The sequence below is a fragment of the Aquarana catesbeiana genome, linkage group LG02 (assembly GCF_042186555.1).
Source record: "Aquarana catesbeiana isolate 2022-GZ linkage group LG02, ASM4218655v1, whole genome shotgun sequence".
NCBI lineage: Eukaryota > Metazoa > Chordata > Amphibia > Anura > Ranidae > Aquarana > Aquarana catesbeiana.
Window position 1 is genome coordinate 12,306,061 of NC_133325.1, and position 25,846 is coordinate 12,331,906.

Consider the following 25,846-nt stretch of genomic DNA (forward strand, 5'->3'; position numbering starts at 1 on the left):
CCCCCTTATCATTTGGATCAGTGGCACTTTAAACTCACCCCGCCCCTTCAACCTCAAAAAAATGATCTCGCAATCATTGGCGGTCAGTGGCACTTTCACATCCCCCCTTCTGTGTGCACACAAGCTGTAAACACAGCACCATTTACAAAATGTGCTTCACAAATAAGTATCTTCTACCTACCCGCTATTTTTTATTTTATTTTTTACTTGACGGCGGTAGTATGGTGGTTAATTAATGCCTGTAGACACTTGTAAAAGAGTTGGTGCTTCATGAAGGAATATAATTTCGAACTACACATTTAGCGCTGTACGCCATTCAATCCACAAGACTGAGGACATCTAGTGGTGGGGCAGAATTACTGCATCGGACAGCTCCAGAGTGGAGGAGAGTGCTGCAATCAAGCTGCTTCTTTTGTTTTAAAAGCCCCCCCCCCCCCCCCCAAGGGGACCCTTTAAAAAAAAACAAAAAAAAAAAAACAGCCAGTAGTTGGGCTTTAATACTCATAAAAAAGATTACATACATTGATCCCATTCTCACACATAGACCAGATTCCTCAGCTGTCATTGTCAGTGCCGATCTCGGCAGATTGTCCCATTTCCTGCCCCGAACAGAAGAGGGCACTCACCTTTGTCTCAGCAGATTGTTATTGTAGTACTGACAGGCCGCCTTCGATCCGCACCTCTTCCCCCATTGGATGCAGGTGCTGTCAATCATACTGCCATACATCACGGGGCCCGGGAGCCAGGCTGGAAGGGAAAGAAGACCCAACATTTTAACTACTTCCAGTCCGAGCCTTTCCGCCACTTTTTGTTCAGATCTAACAATCAGTATTTTTTGCTAGAAAATTACTTAGAACCCCCCCAAACAATATACTGTATAGATTTTTATTTTTTAAAGCAGTGGCCCTAGAGAATAAATTGGTGGGTTTTTCAATTTTTTTATGTCACATGGTATTTGCGCAGCGGTTTTTCAAGCGCAATTTTTTTGGGGAAAAAAAATACACTTTTTTTAATTTTAATGCAAAAAAAAATAAATATATATATATATATATATATATATATAAACCAATTTATTTGTAAAATATAAAAGATGAAGTTACGCCGAGGAAATAGATACCAAACATGTCACGCTTTAAAATTGCGCACGCCCATGCAACGGTGACAAACGATGTAAGTATGTAACGATGTAACGATGTAAGTATCCATAGGCGATTTACAGAGGGGGGTCTGGTACTAGAATTACTGCCTATGATCTGAAGTTTCCGGAGATACCTCAAATGTGTGGGACGATCGCTGTTTGCGTGTGTGCCCAAAACCCAACTCCATCCTTTCCCTTCTGTCCTAACGACCGGCAGGTGCCAGAGGACATCGAGTACCCGTCACCCACTGATCAGCTTCTAGACATGTGCAATTTGTTTAGTTCCGAATTCGTTTAAGGGATTTCGACAAGTCGCAAATTCAATGTTTCAGGAATTCGGAAATTCGACGTTTTGGAAATTCAAAGTTTGAGATTTCAAAAATTCGGAAATCCGAAAATTTGGAGATTCGAAGATCCGAAAATAAGAATGAAAATCTGAAAAATGGTGGGCAGAGCACTGCGTCCGAAGCCCACCCAGTTGTGTGACAATAGCGCATGAATATTCGCTATTATAACACTGATTCTCCTCCCGGCCATTCAGGAAGCGGGTACTGAGACCCGTTACCCTATTGGCTGAAAAGAGATCCGATTGGAAGCTGGGAGTAGGAGGGAGGAGACGCAGGGGAACCGAAACAGCAGCTGCACACAACCCGGAGAGGAGCCGCCGCCCGGAGCAATGCCCGCGAAGATGGGGCAAGTGCGGGGGCCACAACTGACTGACCGACCTGGGGGGAGAGGGTTCTGTGCAATCCGTTACCCAACCGGGGGTAGGGATTCTGTGCCGGTCATGAATTGTTGGATTGTTTGCCGCCCCCCCAAAAAAATAGAACACCAGCCGCCACTGTCTGTGGTTTTCTCTCTGTGAATGGAGAGGAAAGATACATTGTATCTCTCTTTCTCCTTGCAGAGAGAGAAAAAAACAACTGTGTATCTAGTAAAAAGTAAACGGCTTCAAACATGCTTGGGACAAACATAGATCTACACTCAGACAAAAAAGTTAAAAAAAAAAAGAAGGGCAGACTTTGACTACTGGGTCTTTTTCTGCCGTCACATTTCTAGGTTTCTATAATAAAAATTAAAAAATTTAAGAAAATATAAAGAAAAAATACCTAGCTCAAGGTGTGATCTAGGTCAGTGCCAGGGTTAGTGTTTGGGTCAAAGATCAAGGTCGTGCTCAAAGGTCATGGTCAGTATATTTTAGGATCTTTTTGTATTTTTATTTTTTTAATTAGTATCAGTGTCGGTGTGTTTTATATAGCATAAAAAAAGTAAAATGTGCTCGATTGTTTCTGGGCTGTACTACGGGTACAAATAACAACTAACACACATATATGTGGTATCTCAGCGATCGTCTGAAACAGGAAAATTTATTAGGTGCTTTCCTGTTAAGGATCTCCTTTTCCTTTTGTGGTTCAGGGGAATCCTTGGGAGGTATATATATTCTAAATTTAGAATTGAGTGTATATGTTTTTATTGACACTTTCTTTTTTGTAGTTTTTTTTCAGTTGGAAGTTTTGGGTCTCCCCCTTTTCCTAATTTTTGGTGCCCCTATTGGATCTATCCAGTGGTCCCCTTATGTGATGAAAGGCGTATTTTCTGCAGACTTTTAAGATGATCATCAGTGCTGAGGGAATACTCTCTCCAATAATACAATTGATATGTAAGTTTGATGCTTTGAAAATGTTTTCATCTCTATTTTCAGAAGTGGGATCAGTCCCTGAAGAAGAATATAATTCATACATATGTCGAAACGCGTTGGACACTCCCACTACCTATCATCATCTGTAATTTGTATGAATGGTATACTTATGTGTAGTGGGGCAATACCACTTATAATATAAATTAATGATACATGTACATATGTTTTTCTGCCTGGGTATCCCATTTGGGAATCTTTTAATCATGTAAAATAATATTTTGTATTAATACATTTCTACTTTTTCAATATAATTACATTCTTTATTTTTTCTAAAATTGCCTTAAAAATCCCATTTAGAGGTATTCACAATTCTATATATACAGGGATGATGGCAATTTACACACCAATTTGTATGAGTCTAATCATTTCAGGAAAAAGTATTTTGGGTTGTTCTTTGGTGGTAGGATATGATAGCAGCAAGAAATATACAGCTAAATCAAAAACAAATTATTATTTATTTTTTATTATTTTGGACCAGTTTTCCTTTGATAAAAAAAAAAAAAAAAAAAAATCAGGAGATATCCATTACCATTTACCACCAAATGAAAGCCCAATTTATTCTGAAAAAAGAAACAAGGTATAATCCACCTGGATGTACAAAGTAGTTACAGGAATATGTACAGTTTTACTAACACATGTCAAAGTTGCAAAATTGTGCTTGGGCATTAACATTTGTTTTACCCTTAGGCGTGAAGGGGTTAATAAATAAGGTTGATCCCGCCAGAAATCTTGTAAATTGATCACTTCCTATGCTGCACTCATATCAGTTGCATTGTGCCCAGCTATTGCAGTGGACTACAGAACACCACCCATGTTATGTAGATGAGGAGAGAGGGAAACATTCTAAAATTCTGCCCTAGGGTGGCAACGCTGCTTCTCCATAGATACAGTGCGGCGGAAAGGGTTGTCACCCTAGGATGGGAAGTGCGTTACTGGCAGGATCACCAGGTGAAAATAAAGGAAAAAAGCCTAAAAAAAGAAAAGGGCTGGTAATCTGTCGGACATCTTTGTGGTTGGGGTTTAGGTACACATTAACTGATTTCAACAAATTTTTTTTTATTTTCAAAACAACGATTTTCAATGACCTTGGAGAACTTCTCAAAAGAAAACTCACCTAATATTCTTAGAAGCATGAACTGTATTCCGATGGCCAGAGACTTGTCTGCCGGGCGCACACTCCTGTGGGGGGGAGGAAAGCTGTGAGATTGCGTGTAAGGAACATGAAAGATGAACTCCAGTGGTTGGATGGAGCAGGGGAGAGGTATCACTATAAATCACGGTCATGTTTCGGGGGTCACACGCCCCCTTCATCAGGGCTTATAAGTTATATCACTTCAGGAATGCCAATATCACACCAACACCAACAGGTGATGCAAAGTAGAGCAACATTTAATGGAGTATCTAGAAACACTTTCCAAACCTTTTGGAGTCCTGGTGTATCTATCTATCTATCTATCTATCTATCTATCTATCTATCTATCTATCTATCTATCTATCTATCTATCTATCTAACATCCATTAGGCACTTTGATGGAGACAATTGATGTCGGGCACTCTGATGGGGACAGTTGATGCAAGGTAGACTCTGATGGGGACAGTTAATGCAAGGTGGACTCTGATGGGGACAGTTGATGCAAGGTGGACTCTGATGGGGACAGTTGATGCAAGGTGGACTCTGATGGGGACAGTTGATACAAGGGGGCACTCTGATGTAAAGAGGGACTCTGATGAGGACCCCTGATGTAAGGGGAGAATCTGATAGGGGTTCCATACATCTCTGTCACGCTGTTGACATTATGCCCCCTGACTTCTTATACTGCACCCCCAGATCAGATAGATGGATACAGGGCCAGGTCTATCTATCCATCTAATCTCTACATCTATGTCTGGACTAATGAAGGTTTTTGCATCCTCTGTCAGATATAGGTGGAGTCGATCTAAGCTTGTAGATTGTCTCTTGTATAGAGATGGTATCACCTGGGTTACCTGAGTATGAGCATGAAGGATGGTGTCTGGGCGGTGCTGGCGAGGGTTCCGGCTAGAAAGGACAGCACCATGAATGGCAGGAAGAGGTGCTGGCATCGAGTCCCACATGTTCCTGGAGTTGCAGTCCCTCCAGAACCTTCCGCTGTGATACAGTGACACCTTGTGTAATTCTGTAACCAAGAACACATTTCTGAATGAGGACACAGGGTCAGCTCTAACAATGTCAATGTCTGAGCAACACAAACTAATATATCGCCACCCCACAGGGGGATAAAGCTGTTTTTGAGAACATATCACTCTCCTGTATAAATGGAGCTGGTGCAGCCTCAATGGAGCTGGGTACTTATATGACCATCTTATATAGAGTTGTGTATTCATATGGCTATCCTATATGGAGTTGTATACTCATATGACCATCATAGTATATGGAGTTATGTATTCAGATGACCATCTTATATGGACCTGTGTACTCATATGACCATCCTAGAATATAGAGCTGTGTACACATATGGCTATTTATATGGAACTGTGTGCTCATATGACCATCTTATATAGAGCTGTGTCCTCATACGACCATCTAATATGAGCTGTGTACTCATTTAACCATATTATATAAATCTGTGTACTCATGATCATTGTATGTAGCGCTGTGTACTTATATGACCATAGAATATGGAACTTTGTACTCTCATAACCATCCTAGTATATGGAGCTGTGTACTTATATAACAATATTATATAGAGCTAGGTACTCATATGATCATTGTATTTAGTGCTGTGTACTCATATGTCCATCCTATATGGAGCTGTATACTCATATGACCATCCTAGTATATGGAACTTTGTACTCATATGACCATCCTAGTATATGGAACTTTGTACTCATATGATCATCCTATATGGAGTTGTGTTCTCATATGACCATTTTATATGGAGCTATGTGCTCCATATACCATCTTATATACAGCTGTGTAGTCATACGGCCATCTTTTATGGAGCTGTATAGTCATATGCCCATTTCATATGGTGCTTTGTACCCATGACCATCTTACATGGAGGTGTGTAGCCAAATGACTATACTATGGAGTCGAGTACTGATATGACCATCATATATAGAGCTGTGTACTCTTATGGCTATCCTGTATGGAGCTGTATATGCCAGGAGATAGGGGTAAGAGAAGGGCATATGGGCCTTGAAATATAGGCCTAGGAATGGCGGAAGGGGAAGAGACTATAGCCCTTGGAATGAGTGGATGGGAAGGCAGCATATCCCTTGGGATGTGTGGAGGGAAGGGATGTAGGTCTTGGGTTGGGTGGAGAATATATAGACTTTGGAATGGGGAAAGAAAGAAAGTACAGGCCATGGAATAAGGGAGGGGGAGAGCATATAGGTCTTGGGGTGGGTGAGGGGAAGGGAGTATAGGCTTCAGAATGTGGGAAGGTAGGAACAAGAGTATAAACCTCAGGATGGGGACTAAAGAAGGGAGCTTAGACTTTAGAATGGGGAAAGAAAGAAAGTACAGGCCATGGATTAAGGGAGGGGGAGAGCATATAGGTCTTGGGGTGGGTGAGGGGAAGGGAGTATAGGCTTCGGAATGTGGGAAGGTAGGAACAAGAGTATAAACCTCAGGATGGGGACAAGAGAAGGGAGCATAGACTTTGGGATAGGGGAAGAGTCTAGACCATGTGATAGGTGTAGACATATCTTCCAACTTTTTGAGATCGGAACGAGGGGCATCTATTAGCCTTGTGACTGTTGGAAGGGGAAGGATGTGTGGGCCTTGGGATGGGAAGGGAGTGTAGGCCTTGCAATTGGGGGAGGGGGAAGAGAGTGTAGGCCTTCTCATGGGGGGAGAGGAAAGGAGTGTAGGTCTTGGGATGGGGGATGGGAAAGGAGTCTAGGTCATGTGATTGTATAGAGGCAGGAAGTATGAGCCTTGTGATTGGGGAAAGGGGAAGGACGTGTGGGCCTTTGGATGGAGAGAAGAGAAGGGAGTGTAGGCCTTGCCATGGGCGAAGGGGAAAAGAGTGTAGGCCTTGGAATGGGGGAGAGGAAGAGAGTGTAGGCCTTGGGATGAGGTGTGGGAAGGGAGTGTAGGCCTTGGGATGGGATGGGAGTATAAACTTTGGGATGGGGATGGAAAGGGAATGTAGGCCTTGGGATGGGGGGATGGGAAGGTAGCGCAGCCCTTGCAATGGAATTCATTTTACATGATATCACACAACAGGCAGATTAGTCTGATCTGAATCTCCAGTCTGATCATTTACAATTCTCATCCTGCGGCTTTGCCGTCATTTCTCACATGAATTCCCTCTGCAATGACTGGAGCATTATCTGCAAAGTTCTATTTATTATTTATATTGACTCACAGAGAGAGGGGAGAATCCGCAGTAATGGAAACCAAAATTACATTATAGAATTGGTTCTCCTTCACCAACTTCCTCCTCTGCAGAATCCAAAGACAAATGGAAAATCTTTCTGTTCCTTCATAATGGGATATGATCAATGAGAACAGTACACATCGCTCCACCAGTAAATGACTAAACATCATAAATACACAAATTACAGCTAATATGTTGGTTGTGGTTCCGAAAACTCATCTCTCCTAATGGTTGAGTAAAGAGGACCAGTCATGTCTAGACTTATGTGCAAGGCTGAATATTAAGAGCTTTACCTCTACATAGAAAATATCAGGACAAATTTGACATCAGAAGCATATTAAAAGGGACCCTGTCAGGTCTTCGTTTACCATTAGCCTATCGGATTACAGAAAATTGCATTACCAAAGCTTCTAACATTCATCTGATTACCTTCTTCCTCCTGCTTGTGATCCCTCCAGTAATATAAAGATCTATATAGAGGAATCAGGACCTCCTTCCTCCTGCTGGTGACCCCAATAGTGATATAAAGATCTATATAGAGGAATCAGGTCCTCCCTCCTCCTGATGGCCCCTCTACTGATATAAAGATCTATATATAGAGGAATTGGGACCTCCTTCCTCCTGCTGATGACCCCTCTAGTGATACAAAAAATCTATATAGAGGAATCAGGTCCTCCTTCCTTTTGTTGGTGATCCCTCTAGTTATATAAAGATCTATATAGAGGAATCAGGTCCTCCTTCCTCCTGCTGGTGATCCCTCTAGTGAAATCAAGATCTATATAGAAGAATCAGGACCTCCTTAGTCCTACTGATGGCCCCTCTAGTGGTATAAAGATCTATATAGAGGAATCAGGTCCTCCTTCCTTCTGCTGGTCATCCCTCTAGTTATATAAAGATCCATATAGAGAAATCAGGTCCTCCTTCCTACTGATGGCCCCTCTAGTGATATAAAGATCTATATATAGAGGTATTGGGACCTCCTGCCGATAACCCCTCTAGTCTCTAGTGATACAAAGATCTACATAGAGATATCAGGACCTCCTTCCTCCTGCCGATGACCCTTCTAGCTTCTAGTGATACAAAGATCTACATAGAGGAATCAGGTCATCCTTCCTCCTGCTGATGCTCCCTCTAGTGATATAAAGATCTATAAAGAGGAATCAGGTCCTCCTTCCTTTTGTTGGTTATCCCTCTAGTTATATAAAGATCTGTAGAGAGGAGTCAGGTCCTCCTTCCTCCTGATGGCCCCTCTAGTGATATAAAGATCTATATAGAGGAGTCAGGTCCTCCTTCCTCCTGCTGATGGCCTCTCTTTTGATATAAAGATCTATATATAGAGGAATTTGGACCTCCTTCCTCCTGCTGATGACCCCTCTAGTGATATAAAGATCTATATATAGAGGAATCTGGACCTCCTTCCTCCTGCTGGTGATCCCTCTAGTGATATAAAGATCTATATAGAGGAATCAGGACCTCCTTCCTCCTGCTGATGGCCCCTCTAGTGATATAAAGAAGAGCAATCAGGACCTCCTTCCTCCTGCTGAGGCCCCTCTAGTGCAATGTTTCTCAACTCCAGTCCCCAAGGGGCCCCAACAGGTCATGTTTTCAGGATTTTTCTCAACTCCAGTCCCCAAGGGGGCCCAACAGGTCATGTTTTCAGGATTTCCCTCAGATGAAACGGCTGTGGCAATTACCAAGGTAGTGAAACTGATCAAATCACCTGTGCAAAAAAAATGTAAAAGCCTGAAAACATGACCTGTTGGGGCGCCTTGAGGACTGGAGTTGAGAAACACTGCTCTAATGAAATAAAGATCTATATAGAGGAATTGGGACCTCCTCCCTCCTGTTGGGGGTTCCTCCAGTGATGCCCCCAATTCTATTCTCATTCTATCCTTTTTTAGTGCTGATATAATGATGAAGTGTATCTAAAGGCAGTTTTTTTGGGAGTGTGAGAAAGTAATAGCCTTTGCTTTTACTGTTTGTGTCCCTACTAGGACCTCTGTTGTTTCTCAGCACTTGGCTTCATTCTTTCATAAACAGAAACATTTGCACAACTTCATTCACCAATCAGCAGGCTGGGTGTGTGTCCTTCACCAAGTTGTATTTGTCACCTGCAGAGGTGGTCAGGGACCTGGCTGCGCTATCTAGCAAGGATATCTGGATCATAGGGCTGAATGAACAGAGTTACAAATCTCTTGGCAGCTGCATCGTTTCCCGGAATTCTTCAATTATGACAACCAACAGATACAAAGCCATCATACAAATCAACGTAAACGCATCATTTTATACTCACCATAACTTTATTCGCCTCATCGAAACTGACAACTTCACAGCCGGCGTAGCAGGGCGAGATGTACTCAGTGCCGTCAGAGCCGCAGATGGGGTTGAAAGCTGTGGAAGAACATCCACAATGGCTGCTGCATTCACTCACGTTGTGCCACAATCCACCACTGCAAGATAAGGGGGAAGTTGTGAAATATCCAAGAGTCAATCAACTGTCTCTACCCAAGCATCTAAAAAGGCGAGCTCCACCCAAAATTAAAAAAAAAAAAATAAGACATGCATACTTCAATCAGTAAGAGGCCAAGCTTCATGTCAGTTTTGTATAAATACTTTTTATGTCTACCCAAAACTTGTGGAGCTCAGAGCTAGAAGAGCGTGGTCCAAGCTTAACCACTTCAATAGCGGACACTTACAACCCCTTCCTGCCCAGGCCAATTTTCAGCTTTCAGCTCTGTCACACTTTGAATGCCAATTGCGTGGTCATACGACACTGCATCCATAGGACATTTTTATATATTTTTTCACACAAATAGACCTTTCTTTTGGTGGTATTTAATCACCACTTTTTTTTATTTATTTATTTTGCTAAATAAACGAAAAATAGACAGAACATTTTGAAAAAATGCATTTTTCTTAGTTTCTGTTATACAATTTTGCAAATAAATAATCTTTCCTCATAGATTTAGGCCAAAATGTATTCTGCTACATTTGTTTGGTGAAAATAATCCAAATATGGTTTAGTCTGTAGAAACTTTATAGAGTCCAGAAACTATGGTATATACCAGGGATATGCAACTAGTGGACCTCCAGCTGGTGCAAAACTACAAGTCCCATCATGCCTCTGCCTCTGGGTGTCATGATTGTGGCTGTCGGAGTCTTGCTATGCCTCATGGGACTTTTAGTTCTGCAACAGCTGGAGGTCTGCTAATTGCATATCCCTGAATATATATATATATATATATATATATATATATATATATATATATATATATATATATATATATATATGAAAGTTGACGAATCCTGATGTACTGACTCATTTATTGAAGCCAATAAACACCAGAACGGTACAACTATCCTCCAAATGACCCCTTTTCGTAAAGTAGACAGTCCCAAGGTATTTAGTAAGAGCCAAGCTGAGGTTTTTTTGTAATTTTTTGTCACATTTTTTTGAAAATGTAAGAAATATATATATATTTTTTTTTTCACATTTATTTTTACATATTTTCACCCGTGCAGTACATCATATAACTGGTGTGGTGATGATCAGGGATACTGACTAGTGGCAGTATGAAAAAAAAAATGTATAATATATATATAATTTTTTCCACTTTTTTTATTTTATATTACATTTTTTTTCTGTTTTTCTGATTTTTTTTTTTTTTTTTATTTTAACACACTGACCACAGCAATACAGTGTTACCATAGTAGAAGTGATCAGGATTTTTTTTTTTTTTTACACATTATGATTGCTTATACCAGTGATATACCACAGCTATAAGCCAGCATTTTTACTGAATTAAATTGATTCATTCAGTGTGTATTGTTGTGATTAGCTTTGATTGGCCACAGCTAACCACGTGGTGCAGATGAGCTGTGATTGGCCCTGTTTTACCATGTGATCACTGTGACCAATCACAGCTAGCAACACAATTGTGAACAATTAAAGTACAGCATGCAACTGTTTTTAAAGTTGGAAAACATTTGGGGGTCACCAGAAAAAACTGTTGGGTGGGTTAACTTTGAGCTCCGGCTCCTCTGTTACTGCTTGAGGCGTGTTCCCAGACTGTGTCATACTCAGAGAAAATTTCTGCACTTGGCGTGTCAGTTTGAAAACCTTTTCTGCAAATAAATGAGCCCCTGTGTAGGGTCCATCTTCACAGAAAAAGTGCCAGTTACTTACCGGTAACTGCCTTTCTAGGAAATCTTCCAGGACGGCACACCTGAGAGATGAGAGGCTCCTCCCCACAGGAAACAAAATCAATCAACAGCTGTTTTAAGTCCCCACCCTTCTCCTTGATCCTCAGTTTGTAGAGAAGTAACTCCTGAACCCGGTTCACAAGGGAAATCATTCCTCATAGGCACTCACCTTCTAGTGTTCTAAAATGTTCCCTCCTCTAATCGGTGGGAAGTAGGCCTGCCGTCCTGGAAGATTTCCTAGAAAGGCAGTTACCGGAAAGTAACTGGTACTTTTCTCAAGTCATCTTCCAGAACGGCACACCTGAGAGGATAAGCAAGTACCTCAGGCCGACCTTAGAGTGGGACCACTGCAAAACCCTCTTGGCGAACCTCGGTTCTGCAGTGAGCTTTACCTTCACTCCATATCCTTGATGAAGGTATCTTAGCTGGATCATGCGGCTGATCTGCAGGTCTACTCCACCGATGACCCTGCCTTCTCTGCTTCGGATGCAGGATCTAGGTGGAGTGGGCTCTTAAAGATGGAATCAGAAAACATGTTAAACTTGTAGGTTATCAATGTTGCCTGTCACACATCTACCAACCATGGCCTATTGTGCCTATAGGTGCTGCTTAGAACCACTAAAAAGATTAACCAGAGACCTGTGTTGTAAGACAAGGACACTACATTGATCAATAAGGGGGCCTGTCTTAACACAACCCTGTCCAGGGAAATAAAACTGCCAACAAAGGGGGGCCCCTGACAGACAGCCTTTTTTGTTCATTTTTATCTTTACGTCAGCAAAGACTGAAGGGAAACCTACTTAAGGGAAATAGATTAACAGAAGCTTAATCCCTGGGTTTAAGGCATGCCCAATCTATAATTTTACTTACGCCTGAGAGCCTACTCAAGAGATTAACATCCATAGCAGGAGTAGAACACTCATATTGCTACATCTAGTTTTGCTAGAACGGCAAAATGAAGGCCATGCACCGAGCTTTAACCTATTCGGTCGGGTATACATCATCTTCAGGCCATAATACTCCTCTGAACAGAACTTCCCAAGTTCTTATTAAACAGGGCAATATATTATCGCCTTCCTCCAGTGACCCATAACCCTACTGGGCTTCAACCCTAGGAAATGGTTCTGGCATCCCTGAATGTAAGGGGTCGAGGCTTTCTGACATGTGACGTCTGCAGCCAGAACTCCCGGCCCTTCCATGGAAGAGAAGGCTGAAATACAAAAGGTGATACATGTATTATTAATATCACAAATAAAAAGACCATAGATTGTGGACACAGCACAATAGATTTAGACAGAAAGGACACAAGCATAGACAACAATGTTGTGTATCTGAGTGTGACTAGCTAAACCGACATACCAAATATGGGAAGAGACCCAAATCTGAACCTCAATGTAGACAAACAGTCCTCACAGTCTGGTTTTCTGATGTGCAGCTAAGATATAAGCATCAAGACAAACAAACCCTAAATGCTGTGCATTTCTGAAGTGCAGCTAACTAGGTCATAACTGATAAACACAGAAAGTACGGGAACCCCCTTTACAGTGGTGTTTTACTGATGTACAGCAAAACAAGGCCATAAAGATAAGACAGAAAGACCCAAACTTCTATGTTGCGTATTTATGACGAACCACCAAGTACAGTTATAAGACAATCTTTTCTGTTATGCAGTTCTGTAGTGTAGTCAGATAAAACCAACCCTGAGAAAGGACACAAGCAACCTACAGCATTGTGTTTTTCTGAAGTGCCATAAGGTAAGGCAATATGAAACAGAAAGCACCAACAAGCTTCAATGTTGAGTATTTCTGCTGTGCAGCAACATAAAAACAGAGAAACAACAGACAGCCTTTACAGCTGCGATCTTTCTGGTCTACTGCAAAATAAGGCAATAACTCCACGATGAGTATTCCTGCTGCGTAGCAAAACCTCAACCAGAAGGGACAGATAAGCTTAGGGCTCCCACACCCGTGCAACCCAACCTGCGACTTGGGACTGCAAGACAAATGAGAAGTCATACACTATGGCTTCCAATGGGTACCATTCATGACTGTGCGACTCCAGGTCACAGCATCTCCAGCAGTCCCTGCTTACTGGATCCACAGACCTCAAGATTACACAGGTCGCAGGAAAATAAATTTTGGGGTCAAACAAGCAAGGGGTCCCCAATGCTGTGACTCCCTGGAGGAGTGCAGCCAACAACCCCCTGCTGTGTATCCCTAAGAAGCAGCAAGGAAGATCAATGAGAAACACCACTTACTGCTGTGCCTTTCTGATACGGATGATAAGGCAGTAAATATAGGACATACAGGACACAAAGAATCTTCAATCTTTGAGTATGTCTGATGTGTAGCAATATACCAATACTGAGCAGAGATGCCACCATCCTCAATGTGTCTCCCTGCTGAGCAGCAAAAACAAAAATCGGAAAAAGACAAACAACCTTCACTGCTGTGTCCTTTCTGATATGCAGCCAATAAGGCAGTATATGTAAGACATAAAGGACAGACAACCTTCAATCTTGTATATGTCTGATGTGCAACAACACTTCTGAATAGAGATAGCACATCCATATTCAAGTGATTTGGCATGCGACTCAACATGTCAAATCGCATGTCTAAAATCGGCAGCCATTGCCGTTACTAGCACTGTCTGAATCGGCACGACGCCACTTTGTGGTGCTGCAAGGATTACCAAGGCAGTATGTGTACTACCCCTGCACAGGTTCAATTTGTATTTTCCAACAAATCAGGACAATCAATTCTGATAAGCAACCAATAAGGCAGTAATACAGGACACAAAAAACCCCACAGACAGACCTCAATCTTGTATATCTCTGATGTGCAACAATGTAACAATTCTGAATAGAGATAGCACATCCATATTGAAGTGATTTGGCATGCGACTCAACATGTCAAATTGCATGCCTAAAATTGGCAGCCATTGCCGTTAATAGCACTGTCTGAATCGGCACGATGCCACCTTGTGGTGCTGCACCGATTACCAAAGGCAGTAAATGTACTACCCCTGGCACAGGTTCAATTTGTATTTCTGCTATGGAGCCCAACAAATCAGGACCATCAGTTTTCACTGCTGCCTTTCTGATAAGCAACCAATAAGGCAGTAATACAGGACAAAAAAACCCTCAGACAGACCTCAATCTTGTGTATGTCTGATGTGCAGCAATATAACAATTATGAGCAGAGATATCACCTGACTCAATGATGTGCATTTCTGCCATGCGGCACAAAACCAGAAAGAACAGACCACCAAGAATAGTCTCTACATACATCCTGGGAGATATTGTGGACAAATATTACTGTCCCATTTTAAGTAGTCCAAGATATATTTTTTCATTCACCCTGTGCCAGGATAGCACAGGGTGACTTAGACATAAGAGGTGTATGGGGAGCTGAAACAAGGGCATCCCCTACTTTCCAAGGGATTTTGAGTTCCACGGGCCCTCCCGTCACAGATACTAACCCTTCACCACCAGTGAAAGAACAAATCCTAAAATGGTTGGATACCTTACTATAGTAGCTGTTGTCCTACCTTACCTCCGTAGACTGAGCAAATGCTAGCCAGCTCATACACAGGTGGGGCTGATCAGCAACTAAAGTCTCATTGAGCCCAGCCCTAGAGACCAATTTAAGACAGCCTCTAGAAAGGGTGGTTACCAATTTAGCCTGGAGCCAAATAGCTACCCGCAGGCCTAAAACAAGAAATCATGTAGTTCTTGCATAGGTTTGCACCGAAAAACCTCAATTAAAGGATATAGGAATCGATTTATGGTAAATCGCCTTAGATCTGCCACTCAGTGGACTGTAGCACTATAATATAACCACAGTGTAAAGGTGGAGTGGGAGGTTGGAGCTTATGAAAAGCTACCCATAGCAAGCAACCCCCACAAGGAGGATCTGTCACAAGAGAACCCCTACTGTGCTACACAGAAGCTTGGTCCCTGCCCATCATTGAAAGTTAGGTCAGCTTTTAAGCATCTTGGAGCTACTTCAGATTCCTAGTAGCTGGGTTAATAGGGCCGGATAACCTAGTGCACCTGCTGACCAGGGGAGCTTACTCCTGAATCCTTCAAACATTGCACAATTAATAACTTGGTCAGTGGTATACATGCTCTTTTTATCTACCAGGTCCCCCCTTCGCTATATTCACCCTTACTAATGTACCACAACCGGGCATGTAGGGAGAGGCTGGCAACCTACTGTTGCGATAACCACAGTGTCTCTGCTGTAAGAGAGAGCTGTGGCTGGTGGTTTTAGCAGTAACTTCTGGGCTATTTGTATCCAGACCCCAGGTCCTGCACCAGTCAGTATATACACGGGGAAGGGGGAGAAATGCCTTACCTACCTCTTCCCACCTGAGGTGGTTTAGGCACACTCGCTCCTCTGCACCACTTGTCCACCATACAGCGTCTCTGATGTAAGAGGGAGCTGCGGCTGGTGTTTTTAGCAGAAGCTTCTGGGCTATTTGAATCCAGACATCAGGGGAGATTATTTCAAATGCCCAGAAACCATCTGGCTGGAATTGGGGATTTTGCAGCTAAATTCCCAAGGCAAAGGAAAGTACTCACCGTTGTCGTCTTCCCCTTTTTGCCACAGCCACCGGGCTTGCTTTTCCATCCTTATGGTCCACACGCAAGGAGGATAGCCGCCAAAGTGCCCCTCCCCCAACTGCTGTCCTCATAGGGAGTTGCAAGGTTAGGCTGTGTCCTGCACTGTACCAGTCAGTATATACACATGGGGGGGGGGGGGGAGCAATGTCTTACGTTCCTCATTCCCATCTGAGCTGGTGCCTCCTCGCCTAGCGAAAGGAGGATGTGGGTGCCTGCTGCTGCTGACTCTCAGCCTTCCCTCCTGGGTAAGAACGCTGCCACCATTTTCCCGAAGTCTGAAAATGATGCGGGTGCTTGTTGCCATTAACACTACCCTGTTCAGTGTCAGCCGGTGCCCTCCCCAGCAGCCCACGCGAGCTACCAGGGGCCCAGGAGTCAGGGGATATGATCCCCCTGGAAAAAACCGACAGCCAGCACCCCCATCTGAACGGACGACAGGTAAGGGGGGAGGAAGGATAAAGGCCCCTGAAGTTCCGGGTACACCACTGTACCCAGGGGCCTTCAGCTCTCAGGAGGGCTCTTCCAGTTTCTGCTGCCCCCCCCCTGAGGAAAGGATAGGGGAACCCCCCTAGGAAGGATAAATATATCCTGCCAGACCCAGAGGCTTCCCAGGCATTTGGTCCGGCTCCCAGGGGGAGACCACCAGCCGCAGGCTTTGGGTAATTTGGAAAAAAACAAACAGTTTTGGTGTGTAGGGAAAAACACAATCAAAACTGTGGATCAAGGAGAATGGTGGGGACTTAGAACAGCTGTTGATTGATTGTGTTTCCTGTGGGGAGGAGCCTCTCATCTCTCAGGTGTGCCGTCCTGGAAGATGACTTGAGAAAAAAATGTTTATAAAAGCTTGTGATAATGTCATGCCTACACCTAGCGCAGGTGGTCAGGTACTGTGGTTGGCTTCTGTGTTCTTCACCTATAGCAGTCCCCTTTTCTATAAGGAAAGCAGGCCTACCGGGGGGGGGGGGGACAAACTCAAACTTTTATCTCATACATTATGTAGTGGAGATCTGAGATCCAATCATTGTTCACATCTATGGGGTCCAATTGCCGATTGGAGTTTGAACCTCATGCCCCACCCCCTAAGGGCAGTTGGAATACTCTACTTACTGCAAATTGTATTCCTTTTTTTTTCATTGAATGTTTGCCTTGTCTTTTGTCGTTTTTTTGTATACATTCACTGCCTGCCTTTGGGTATATTATTCTTTAGGATGCAAAAGACGTATCCTGCAAGTCACGGCAATCTAAATGGTTAAAAATGAACTCATGGCCACAATCTTGCAAAGTGGAATTTAAATTTAAATTTAAAAAAACAACAGGGGGTATTAACCTTTCCCTACTCTTTCTAAAACCAAAACAGTTTTGGCAATTGTTACACTTTAACCTTCTGACAAAGCAAATGGAAATGGTGAAGTGAAAAGCTTCTGTCTGACTGGTTACCTGAGGTTCGGGTCGGCGTTCGGACTGGCGAACTGCTGGGTGGAACACCCGAGGAAGAGTAGTGGGAGAGCGAGGAGGATGCAGCACAACATGCAGATAACGCACATGGCTCCACACTGCCTAGGCGATAACTGGAACCTCTTCATGATCACTCCACCCACAACTATACCAGCCATGGCTCCAGGGATGTTCACTGAACCTGTGGAGAATAAAAGAAGAACTAACAACCTGCTGGATGTGTGGGGGTTGGGCACAATTTTTCAGACCTCTGTATGTTTCATAGGCAGGATTGGGAAATTCTTATGCGATACGATTGGAATTTCTGCCAACAAAACTGTGGATTTTTGTTCGAAGGTTTTTGGCTCAAACTTGTCTTGCATACACACGGTCACACAAATGTTGGCCAACAATTCCGAACATGAGAACGCGGTGACGTACAACACGTACGACGAACCAAGAAAAAGGAAGTTCAATAGCCAGTGCGGCTCCTTCTGCTTGATTCCTAGCATGCGTAAACTTTTGTGTGATGGACTTGTGTACACACGATCAGACTTTCTGACAACAAAGTTTTGTTGGCGGAAAATTTGAGAACCTGCTATCAAACATTTGTTGGCAGAAAGTCCGAAAGCAAATGTTCGATGGAGCATACACACGGTCGGACTTTCCAACAACAAACTCACATCCAACATTTCCAATTGGAAAGTCCGACCGTGTGTACGGGGCATAAGATTGTAGGAAATATTTCAGGACATGATGGCATGTTTCAGTTGGTCGAAAAGAATGAGAACACATCATTTCCCATCATGTCCATCCAATCTGTGACACATTGTCATGTAATGTGCAGCTATTTTACCCTTGACTCCTTATCTCCCAATAGAATGTGACGTTTCCTTTTCTCTTCTATAGACGTAATGTCTGGGATGAGTCTCTGAAAAAGAGTGCCCCTCACTGCTGGGTACTTAGGACCTCATAGCAAGAAGTAGAAGACCTCATCCTCCAGGGCCCCTTGGTCATACCACTGGCACAGTCTACTCTCTTTGGGTTTATAGGTCTGCCTGTGCCACCCTGATTTGACTTCCAGGCTGTGGGTCTATCTGTCTTTTGGGTCTTGTAGCATCTCCAGGTATGGGGCCAGTTTGTAGGCTTTCTGCAGTAACTGGTAAGTAGTTAGTTTCTGGGAGTTTATTTCATGCCTCCGTTCTCACACATAATATTCTTTGGAATCATTCACTATGCATTTATTTGAAATTTCTTCAGGCCGCATTGATGAGACTTTTTAGATGGACAATATTCTGAAGAGTTGATAAATGCAGCACGGCTCAAATTGGTCCTTGTTGATCAGTTAGGCTTTACGGTGGTATGGGTTGGTGCTGATGCTTGATAGATGGTCCCAGTATGATAGTGCCCTCTTCTTTACTGCAGGCAGTAAGGAAAATTTGCCCAGCTCAGCTTGGCAAGCACTGTTGGAGGATCACCAATGGACTTGGATGAGATGCTTGCAGAATTCCAAAGGGAAGATTTTCTGTTAGAGTGCCATTTAGGTTGGTCTCTCTGGTAGGTGACAGGGCTCCATACTTCACTGCCATAAAGAAGGATTAGGGTGATGACACTGTCAACGATTTTAGATGGAGCAGGTGTTTCGTGATCTCTTTCTTTATCCCTCTCATTCTCTTTCTCAATCTCTTTCCCTCCCTCCATTCTCCCAACCTCTACAACTCTGCAACTCACCAATCATCAGGTTGGCAAAGGATGCTGTGATGGTGAACTGTCTCTCCAGGAACTTGGCCATGAAGGTTGCCAGTCCGCACACCATGGCCGAGAGGTTCGCTTGAGCCATGACCACCAAAAAGTAAACCGGGTTCTTCAAGGTCCTGAGCAAAACTTTAGGGAAGACTGCAAAAAAAAAGATGGAAAGTTGTGTTACATGTGTGATAAGGAAATTAACAACCTCTGCACATGGTGAGCAGCTTTGGAGATTTATTTAGAAGAACAGAATTACATACAAAGTGAAAGTAAAGATCAGAAAGCAGAAAGAAAAAAAGAAGACACGTGGAGGTCAGACATAGTACCAAGACATTAAGTCTTCACCGAAATCCAGGATTTTAAGCTCTAATCCTGGACAGCCTCCATGTACAAACCTCCTTAATATACCGTATATACGCGAGTATAAGCCAACCTGAATATAAGCCGAGGCACCTAATTTTACCACAAAAAACTGGGAAAATGTATTGACTCGAGTATAAGCCATGGGTGAGAAATGCGCCGCTACTATAAGTGGAAAAGAGGATAAACAATGCCCATTTGCAGCCTCACTGTGCCCATTTGAAGCCATAGGTCCTCCGAACTTCAAACTCAGTAGTTAAGGGTTCCTAGATGCCCCCTAGCTGCAGCCAAAATTTGGGGTCTCTGGACCCAAAGGGTCCCGAAATTACATTGCTGCAGATGGACACAGTTGACCAACATTGGGGCCCCGTATCTTGGGGCCACTTGGTGCTAGGAACCCCAAATTTAGTGTGCAAACCCAGTGGAACTAGCACTACAACATATCCAAAGCCTAGCACCAAGTGGCCCCAAGATACGGGGCCACAAAATTTGTTCGGAAAATGTCAAGCACTTTTCTGCTTTAGAGAATGACATTTTCCGAACCAACTTTGGGGCCCCATATCTCCGGGCCACGTGGTGCTAGGAACCCCAGCTTTGGATATGTTGTAGTGATAGTTCCACTGGGTTTGCACACCAAATGAGTTCCTAGCACCAAGTGGCCCCGAGATACGGGGCCCCAAAGTCGGTTCCGAAAATATCATTCTTTGCACCAGAAAAGTGCTTGACTCCAGTATAAGCCGAGAGGGGCACTTTCAGCACAAAAAAATGTGCTGAAAAACTCGGCTTATACTCGAGTATATATGGTAAATGTTTTTACCACATTCACTTAAGAATTTGCATAAGTAGCACACAATAACAATTACAAGAGACATTGATTTCTGTTATTTTGGAACACCTTATCAACTTGACTATGTCCCAAACTCTGAAATGCTCTGCTGCAGAGCATGGAGACTAAATATATCTTAACATTGCACATCAGGATCTAGCATGTGAATCTGTTTAATAAAGAACCTAACATAAGCATATAACCCTTATACAGGGGCGGACTGATAACTCATGGGGCCCCCGGGCAATAGGAGATAATGGGGCCCCCAGGCAATCAGAGATTATGGGGCCACACAGTATACAATCACACAGTATACAATCACACAGTATATACATACATGTACACACAGTATACACAGACAGATGTAAAAAAAAAACACAGATTTATACATACTGTCCCTGGTTTTACTGAGGCTGGCAACCCTGATGGGGCCCCCTAGTGGCCCAGTGCCCGAATGGCTCAATGGTCAGTCCGCCCCTGCCCTTATATTGTCATTTAATTATTTGTAACCCCTTTTTCCAAAAGGAAGGCTGCACCCCAGTATTGTTTTTGTCAGCTGGCAATGCTGAAAAATGTAAAAGCAATCTGATGCTGGATTGCTTTTACATGCGGCAGAAGGGGGACACCCCCCACCCGCCGCCTTTCTGGGCTCTTCTGTCCCACCAGGGAGCCGGAGACTGACCATAGAGATGGCCGAGCACCGGAACTTTCCTGATCCTCTGTATGGTCTAGGAAACCAGAAGCGATGAGTATTTTGTCACTTTTGGTTTTGAGCTAAGGTAAACAGGCCGATTCTGGCCTGTAAAAAAAGTGTCTGATCAAACTGATCTCGGTTTTTAAGGGCAGAGGAGAGATCTGGGGTCTACTGGACCCCAGATATCTCAGTAAAGTGTACCTGTCACTGTCCATGCTATTACAAGCAATGTTGTTCATCCCTTGAGATAGCAATAAAGTTGATAAAAATTAAAAATAAATTAAAAAGGGACCGCGTAAAAATTAAAAATTTTAAATAAATAAAAAAATAATAAAATGTAAAAAATGTAAGACAAAGGCAAACGTATACGCAGGTCGCGCACGTATATGAACATGGTGTTCGCACCAATCGTGTGAGGTATCACCACGAATGTTATAGCAACAGCAATAATTCTAGCACCAAACCTCCTGTTTAACTCTAAATTAATAACCTGTAAAAGCTTATAAACGTCGCCTATGGAGATTTTTTAGTACCATAGTTTGACGCCGTTCCTCGAGCATGTGTCATTTTAAAGCGTGACATGTTCGGTATCTATTTACTCGGCATAACATCGTCTTTCATATTTTACCAAACAATTGAGTGTTAGAATTTTTTTAATGCATTAAAGTTCACTAAAGATTTTTTTCTTTTTCCCAAAAAATTGCATTTAAAATGCCGCTGCGCAAATACCGTGTGACGTAAAAAAATTGCAACACCCACCATTTTTTTTTTACATATATATGTGAGAAGTGTCAGCATTGGTCCGATGTGAAAGCATATAATAATAATTTTCCTTTATCAGATAATACACCGTATTACCATTTACATTATTGCTTAGAAATTCAAGGGGGAAATGAATCACAATAATATTAAGTATAGACATTTTTTGTACGGAGAACCACTTTAATGAAATCCAGTTAGTGTAAGTCTCCATGCACACTAAGTTCACACCTAGCGTCTCGTGAACGCAGGTTTTTGCGCACTTTTTCGTGCTACATGCATAGGGCATCCCATTGAAATGAACAGGCTATATATAGGAGGGGACACGGGTCCATGAAAACGGAGGACATCTTGTGGCAGAGAAGAAGTACTGTGGGTCACAGCTTCAGATTGAAAAGTATTGCAGCAAAAGTTTATTTTTGAATTTATCTTTTATTGGGCTATTCATTATTTTTTTAAAGTTCTGCTTGAACTGAATTTTTTTGATTTTGCCCAGGTCCAATTTAAGCCTTCAAGTCTTGGCTGCTAATGACGTCAGAGGGAGAACTCCCGGGACAGGACAATGACACTCCAATGTATTTCCAGTATAATGTACAGAATATCAGCATTGCAAACAGCCGGAGCTAAAGGCAGACGTGTTAATTAAACGATTCCCATGAGGACAAGACAAGTCCTCACACCTCAGTCCTGAGGGATCCCGACACCATCTGTGGACCTTACAGAGGACACCTGGAGTTCCTCCACTGTGACAATGGAAGTGGGCCACTTCCCCAGGGAAACCGCCAACCGCAGATCGTGCAGATCAGAAATAGTCCGGTGGGGAGAAGGAACGTTACAAGGACAGGGAGACGTTTCCTCCTCCTCCTCCGGGAAACCTTATGTGATCAATGGAAGGGGAAACGCATGCTACATATTTAATGCTTAACGTGATTGTGTGCCATGGGAAGCTTGTTCACAATCCATCCATGTATGGAATTAAATGATTTTATTTCCTATAGTTGGTTACAATCTGGTTGTAAAATCTCCTTTTGATTTACTGAGACGATGTAATAGAAGGACAAACCTGAACAATCAATTTGTATCAAAAATGAATACCCTTTCACCACATACTTAGCAGTAGGTCTAAAGGAGATTAAACAATCAGATTGCTTAGTGTATAATGAGCTTTAGATTTACCAAACGTACGTCATGTGAGGCCCATGTGAGGCCCAAACAATTCAATCAATCTAAATAAGATTGTACAGATTGTATTGTAACATGTGTGACCAGCTACACTCATCTGTTTTGCCTTTTGTCATTAGTAGAGCTTAGAGGGAAACAGAGAAAAAGGGGGGAGAGAGAGAGCAATAGAGAGGGAGGGAGAAACAATGAGAGAGGGCAAAATAGTGGGAGAAAAGGGAAGAGGGTACAAAAGGGGAGAGACAGAGAGGGGAGGGGAGGGTAAAGGAGGAGAGAAAAAGAGGGAGAAGGAGGAGAACAGAGAGAGGGTGGGGGATAGGGAGAGAAAGGGGGGGGGTGAGGAAGAAGGGAGAGAAAGCAAAAGGGGGGGGGGCAGAGAGTAGAGAAAGGGTGGGGGACAGGGAGAGGAGGAGAGAGGAGGATGAGACAGAAAGAAAAGAGAGAAAAAGGAGGAAAGGAAGGAGAAAGGAGAGAAGCAAAGAGAGGGCAGGAGAGGAGGAGAGGGTAGGGTGAGATAGAAAGAAAGAGAGGAAAGGAGAGAGAGGACGGGAGAATGGAGAGAAGGAGAGAGAGGGCAGGAGAAGGAGAGAAGGAGAGAGAGGGTGAGAGAATGGAGAAGAGAAGAGAGGAGGGGGAGAGAAGGGGGAGATAGGGAGAGGAGGAGGAGAGAGAGGGCGGGAGAATGGAGAGAAGGAGAAAGAGGGCAGGAGAATGGAGGGCAGGAGAATGGAGAGATAGAGAGAGAGGGCAGGAGAGGAGGAGAGGGTAGGGTGAGATAGAAAGAAAGAGAGGGAAGGAGAGAGAGGGCGGGAGAATGGAGAGAAGGAGAAAGAGGGCAGGAGAATGGAGGGAAGGAGAGAGGGGGCAGGAGAATGGAGAGAAGGAGAGAGAGGGCAGGAGAATGGAGAGATAGAGAGAGAGGGCAGGAGAATGGAGAGAAAGAGAGAGAGATTGGGAGAATGGAGAGGAGGAGAGAGGAGGGTGAGAGAAGGGGGGATAGGGAGATGAGGAGGGCAGGATAAGGAGAGAGAGGGCAGGAGAGTGGAGGGAAGGAGAGAGAGAGGGCAGGAGAATGGAGAGAAAGAGAAAGAGGGCAGGAGAATGGAGAGAAGGAGAGAGGGGGCAGGAGAATGGAGAGAAGGAGAGAGGGGGCGGGAGAACAGAGAGAAGGAGAGGAGGCGAGAGGAGGGTGAGAGAAGGGGGAGATAGGGAGAGGAGGAGGAGAGAAGGAGAGAGAGGGCGGGAGAATGGAGAGAAGGAGAGAGAGGGCAGGAGAGTGGAGGGAAGGAGAGAGAGAGGGCAGGAGAATGGAGAGAAAGAGAAAGAGGGCAGGAGAATGGAGAGAAGGAGAGAGGGGGCGGGAGAACAGAGAGAAGGAGAGGAGGCGAGAGGAGGGTGAGAGAAGGGGGAGATAGGGAGAGGAGGAGGAGAGAAGGAGAGAGAGGGCGGGAGAATGGAGAGAAGGAGAGAGAGGGCAGGAGAAGGATAGTGAGGGAAGGAGAATGGAGAGGAGGTGAGAGAAGGGGGAGATAGGGAGAGGAGGAGGAGAGAGAGAGAAGGAGAGAGAGTGCGGGAGAATGGAGAGAAGGAAAGAGAGGGCAGGAGAAGGAGAGAGAGGGCAGGAGAATGGAGAGAAGGAGAGATAGGGCAGGAGAATTGAGAGAAGGAGAAAGAGGGCAGCAGAATGGAGAGAAGCAGAAAGAGGGCAGGAGAATGGAGGGAAGGAGAGAGGGGGCAGGAGAATGGAGAGAAGGAGAGGAGGAGAGATGAGGGTTAGAGAAGGGGGAGATAGAGAGAGGAGGAGGAGTGAGAGAAGGAGAAAGAGAGAGGGCAGGGGAATGGAGAGAAGGAGAAAGACGGCAGGAGAATGGAGGGAAGGAGAAAGGGGGCAGTAGAATGGAGAGATAGAGAGAGGGCAGGAGAATGGAGAGAAGGAGAATGGAAAGGAGAGAGAGAGGGCGGGAGAATGGAGAGAAGGAGAGGAGGAGAGGGGAGGGTGAGAGAAGGGGGAGATAATGAGAGGAGGAGGAGAGAGAGAGAAGGAGAGAGAGAGTGGGAGAATGGAGAGAAGAAGTGAGAGGGTAGGAGAAGGAGAGAAGGAGACAGGAGGGTGAGAAAGGGGGAGATAGGGAAAGGAGGAGGAGAGAGAGAGAGAGAGAGAGAGAGAGAGAGAGAGAAGGAGAGAGGGTGGGAGAATGGAGAGAAGAAGAGATAGGGTGGGAGAATGGAGAGAAGAAGAGATAGGGTGGGAGAATGGGGAGAAGAAGAGAGAGGGTGGGAGAATGGAGAGAGGGGGCATGAGAATGGAGAGAAGGAGAGAGAGAGAGTGCAGGAAGAGAGAAGGGGAGGAGAGGGGAGGGCGAGAGAAGGAGAGCATATGAAGGAATGTCAAGAGAAAGGGAAGGCAGGAGAGAGGGAAAGGGGGAGAGAGATGGTGGGACAGAGGGAGAGGGGCGAGAAAGGAGAGAGGGAGAGGGAGAGCAGATAGGATAGAGGAAGAGAAAAAGAGGGGGGGAAAGGTGGAGAGAGGAGGAGAAAAGAGAGAGGGAAAGAGAGGGAAGAATAAGAGAAGTGGGGGGATACAGAGAGGAGGAGGAGAGTGAGAGAGAGAGAAAGAGAAGGAAGGAAAGGGAGAGAGGTGGGAGAAGGGAGAGATGGATAGAAAAAGGGGGAAATAGGGGAGAAAGGGAAAGGCAGTTACAGAGAGGAAGAAGAGATAAGGGGGGGATAGGGAGAAGGAGAAGTGTGTGTCCGCTATGTCTGGAGCTGCTGCCATGAGTCTGGTATCCCCCAGTAATGATGGAAAAGGACCTG

The 25,846-nt window shown here is 44.0% G+C and overlaps 1 protein-coding gene across 5 annotated transcripts in view; it reads right to left on the reverse strand.

Annotated features, from left to right (window-relative positions):
- Positions 1-25,846, reverse strand: part of SLCO2B1 (solute carrier organic anion transporter family member 2B1) — a 151,961-nt gene that overhangs the window by 4,726 nt on the left and 121,389 nt on the right. For all 5 annotated transcript variants that reach the window (XM_073612564.1, XM_073612562.1, XM_073612567.1 and 2 more), the window contains exons 9-14: positions 19,200-19,364; positions 17,472-17,670; positions 9,498-9,654; positions 4,824-4,993; positions 3,952-4,016; positions 627-747 (exon numbers count right to left, since the gene is read on the reverse strand). In XM_073612564.1, coding sequence (XP_073468665.1) covers positions 627-747; positions 3,952-4,016; positions 4,824-4,993; positions 9,498-9,654; positions 17,472-17,670; positions 19,200-19,364 — 877 coding nt within the window. The remainder of the gene's footprint in view (positions 1-626; positions 748-3,951; positions 4,017-4,823; positions 4,994-9,497; positions 9,655-17,471; positions 17,671-19,199; positions 19,365-25,846) is intronic.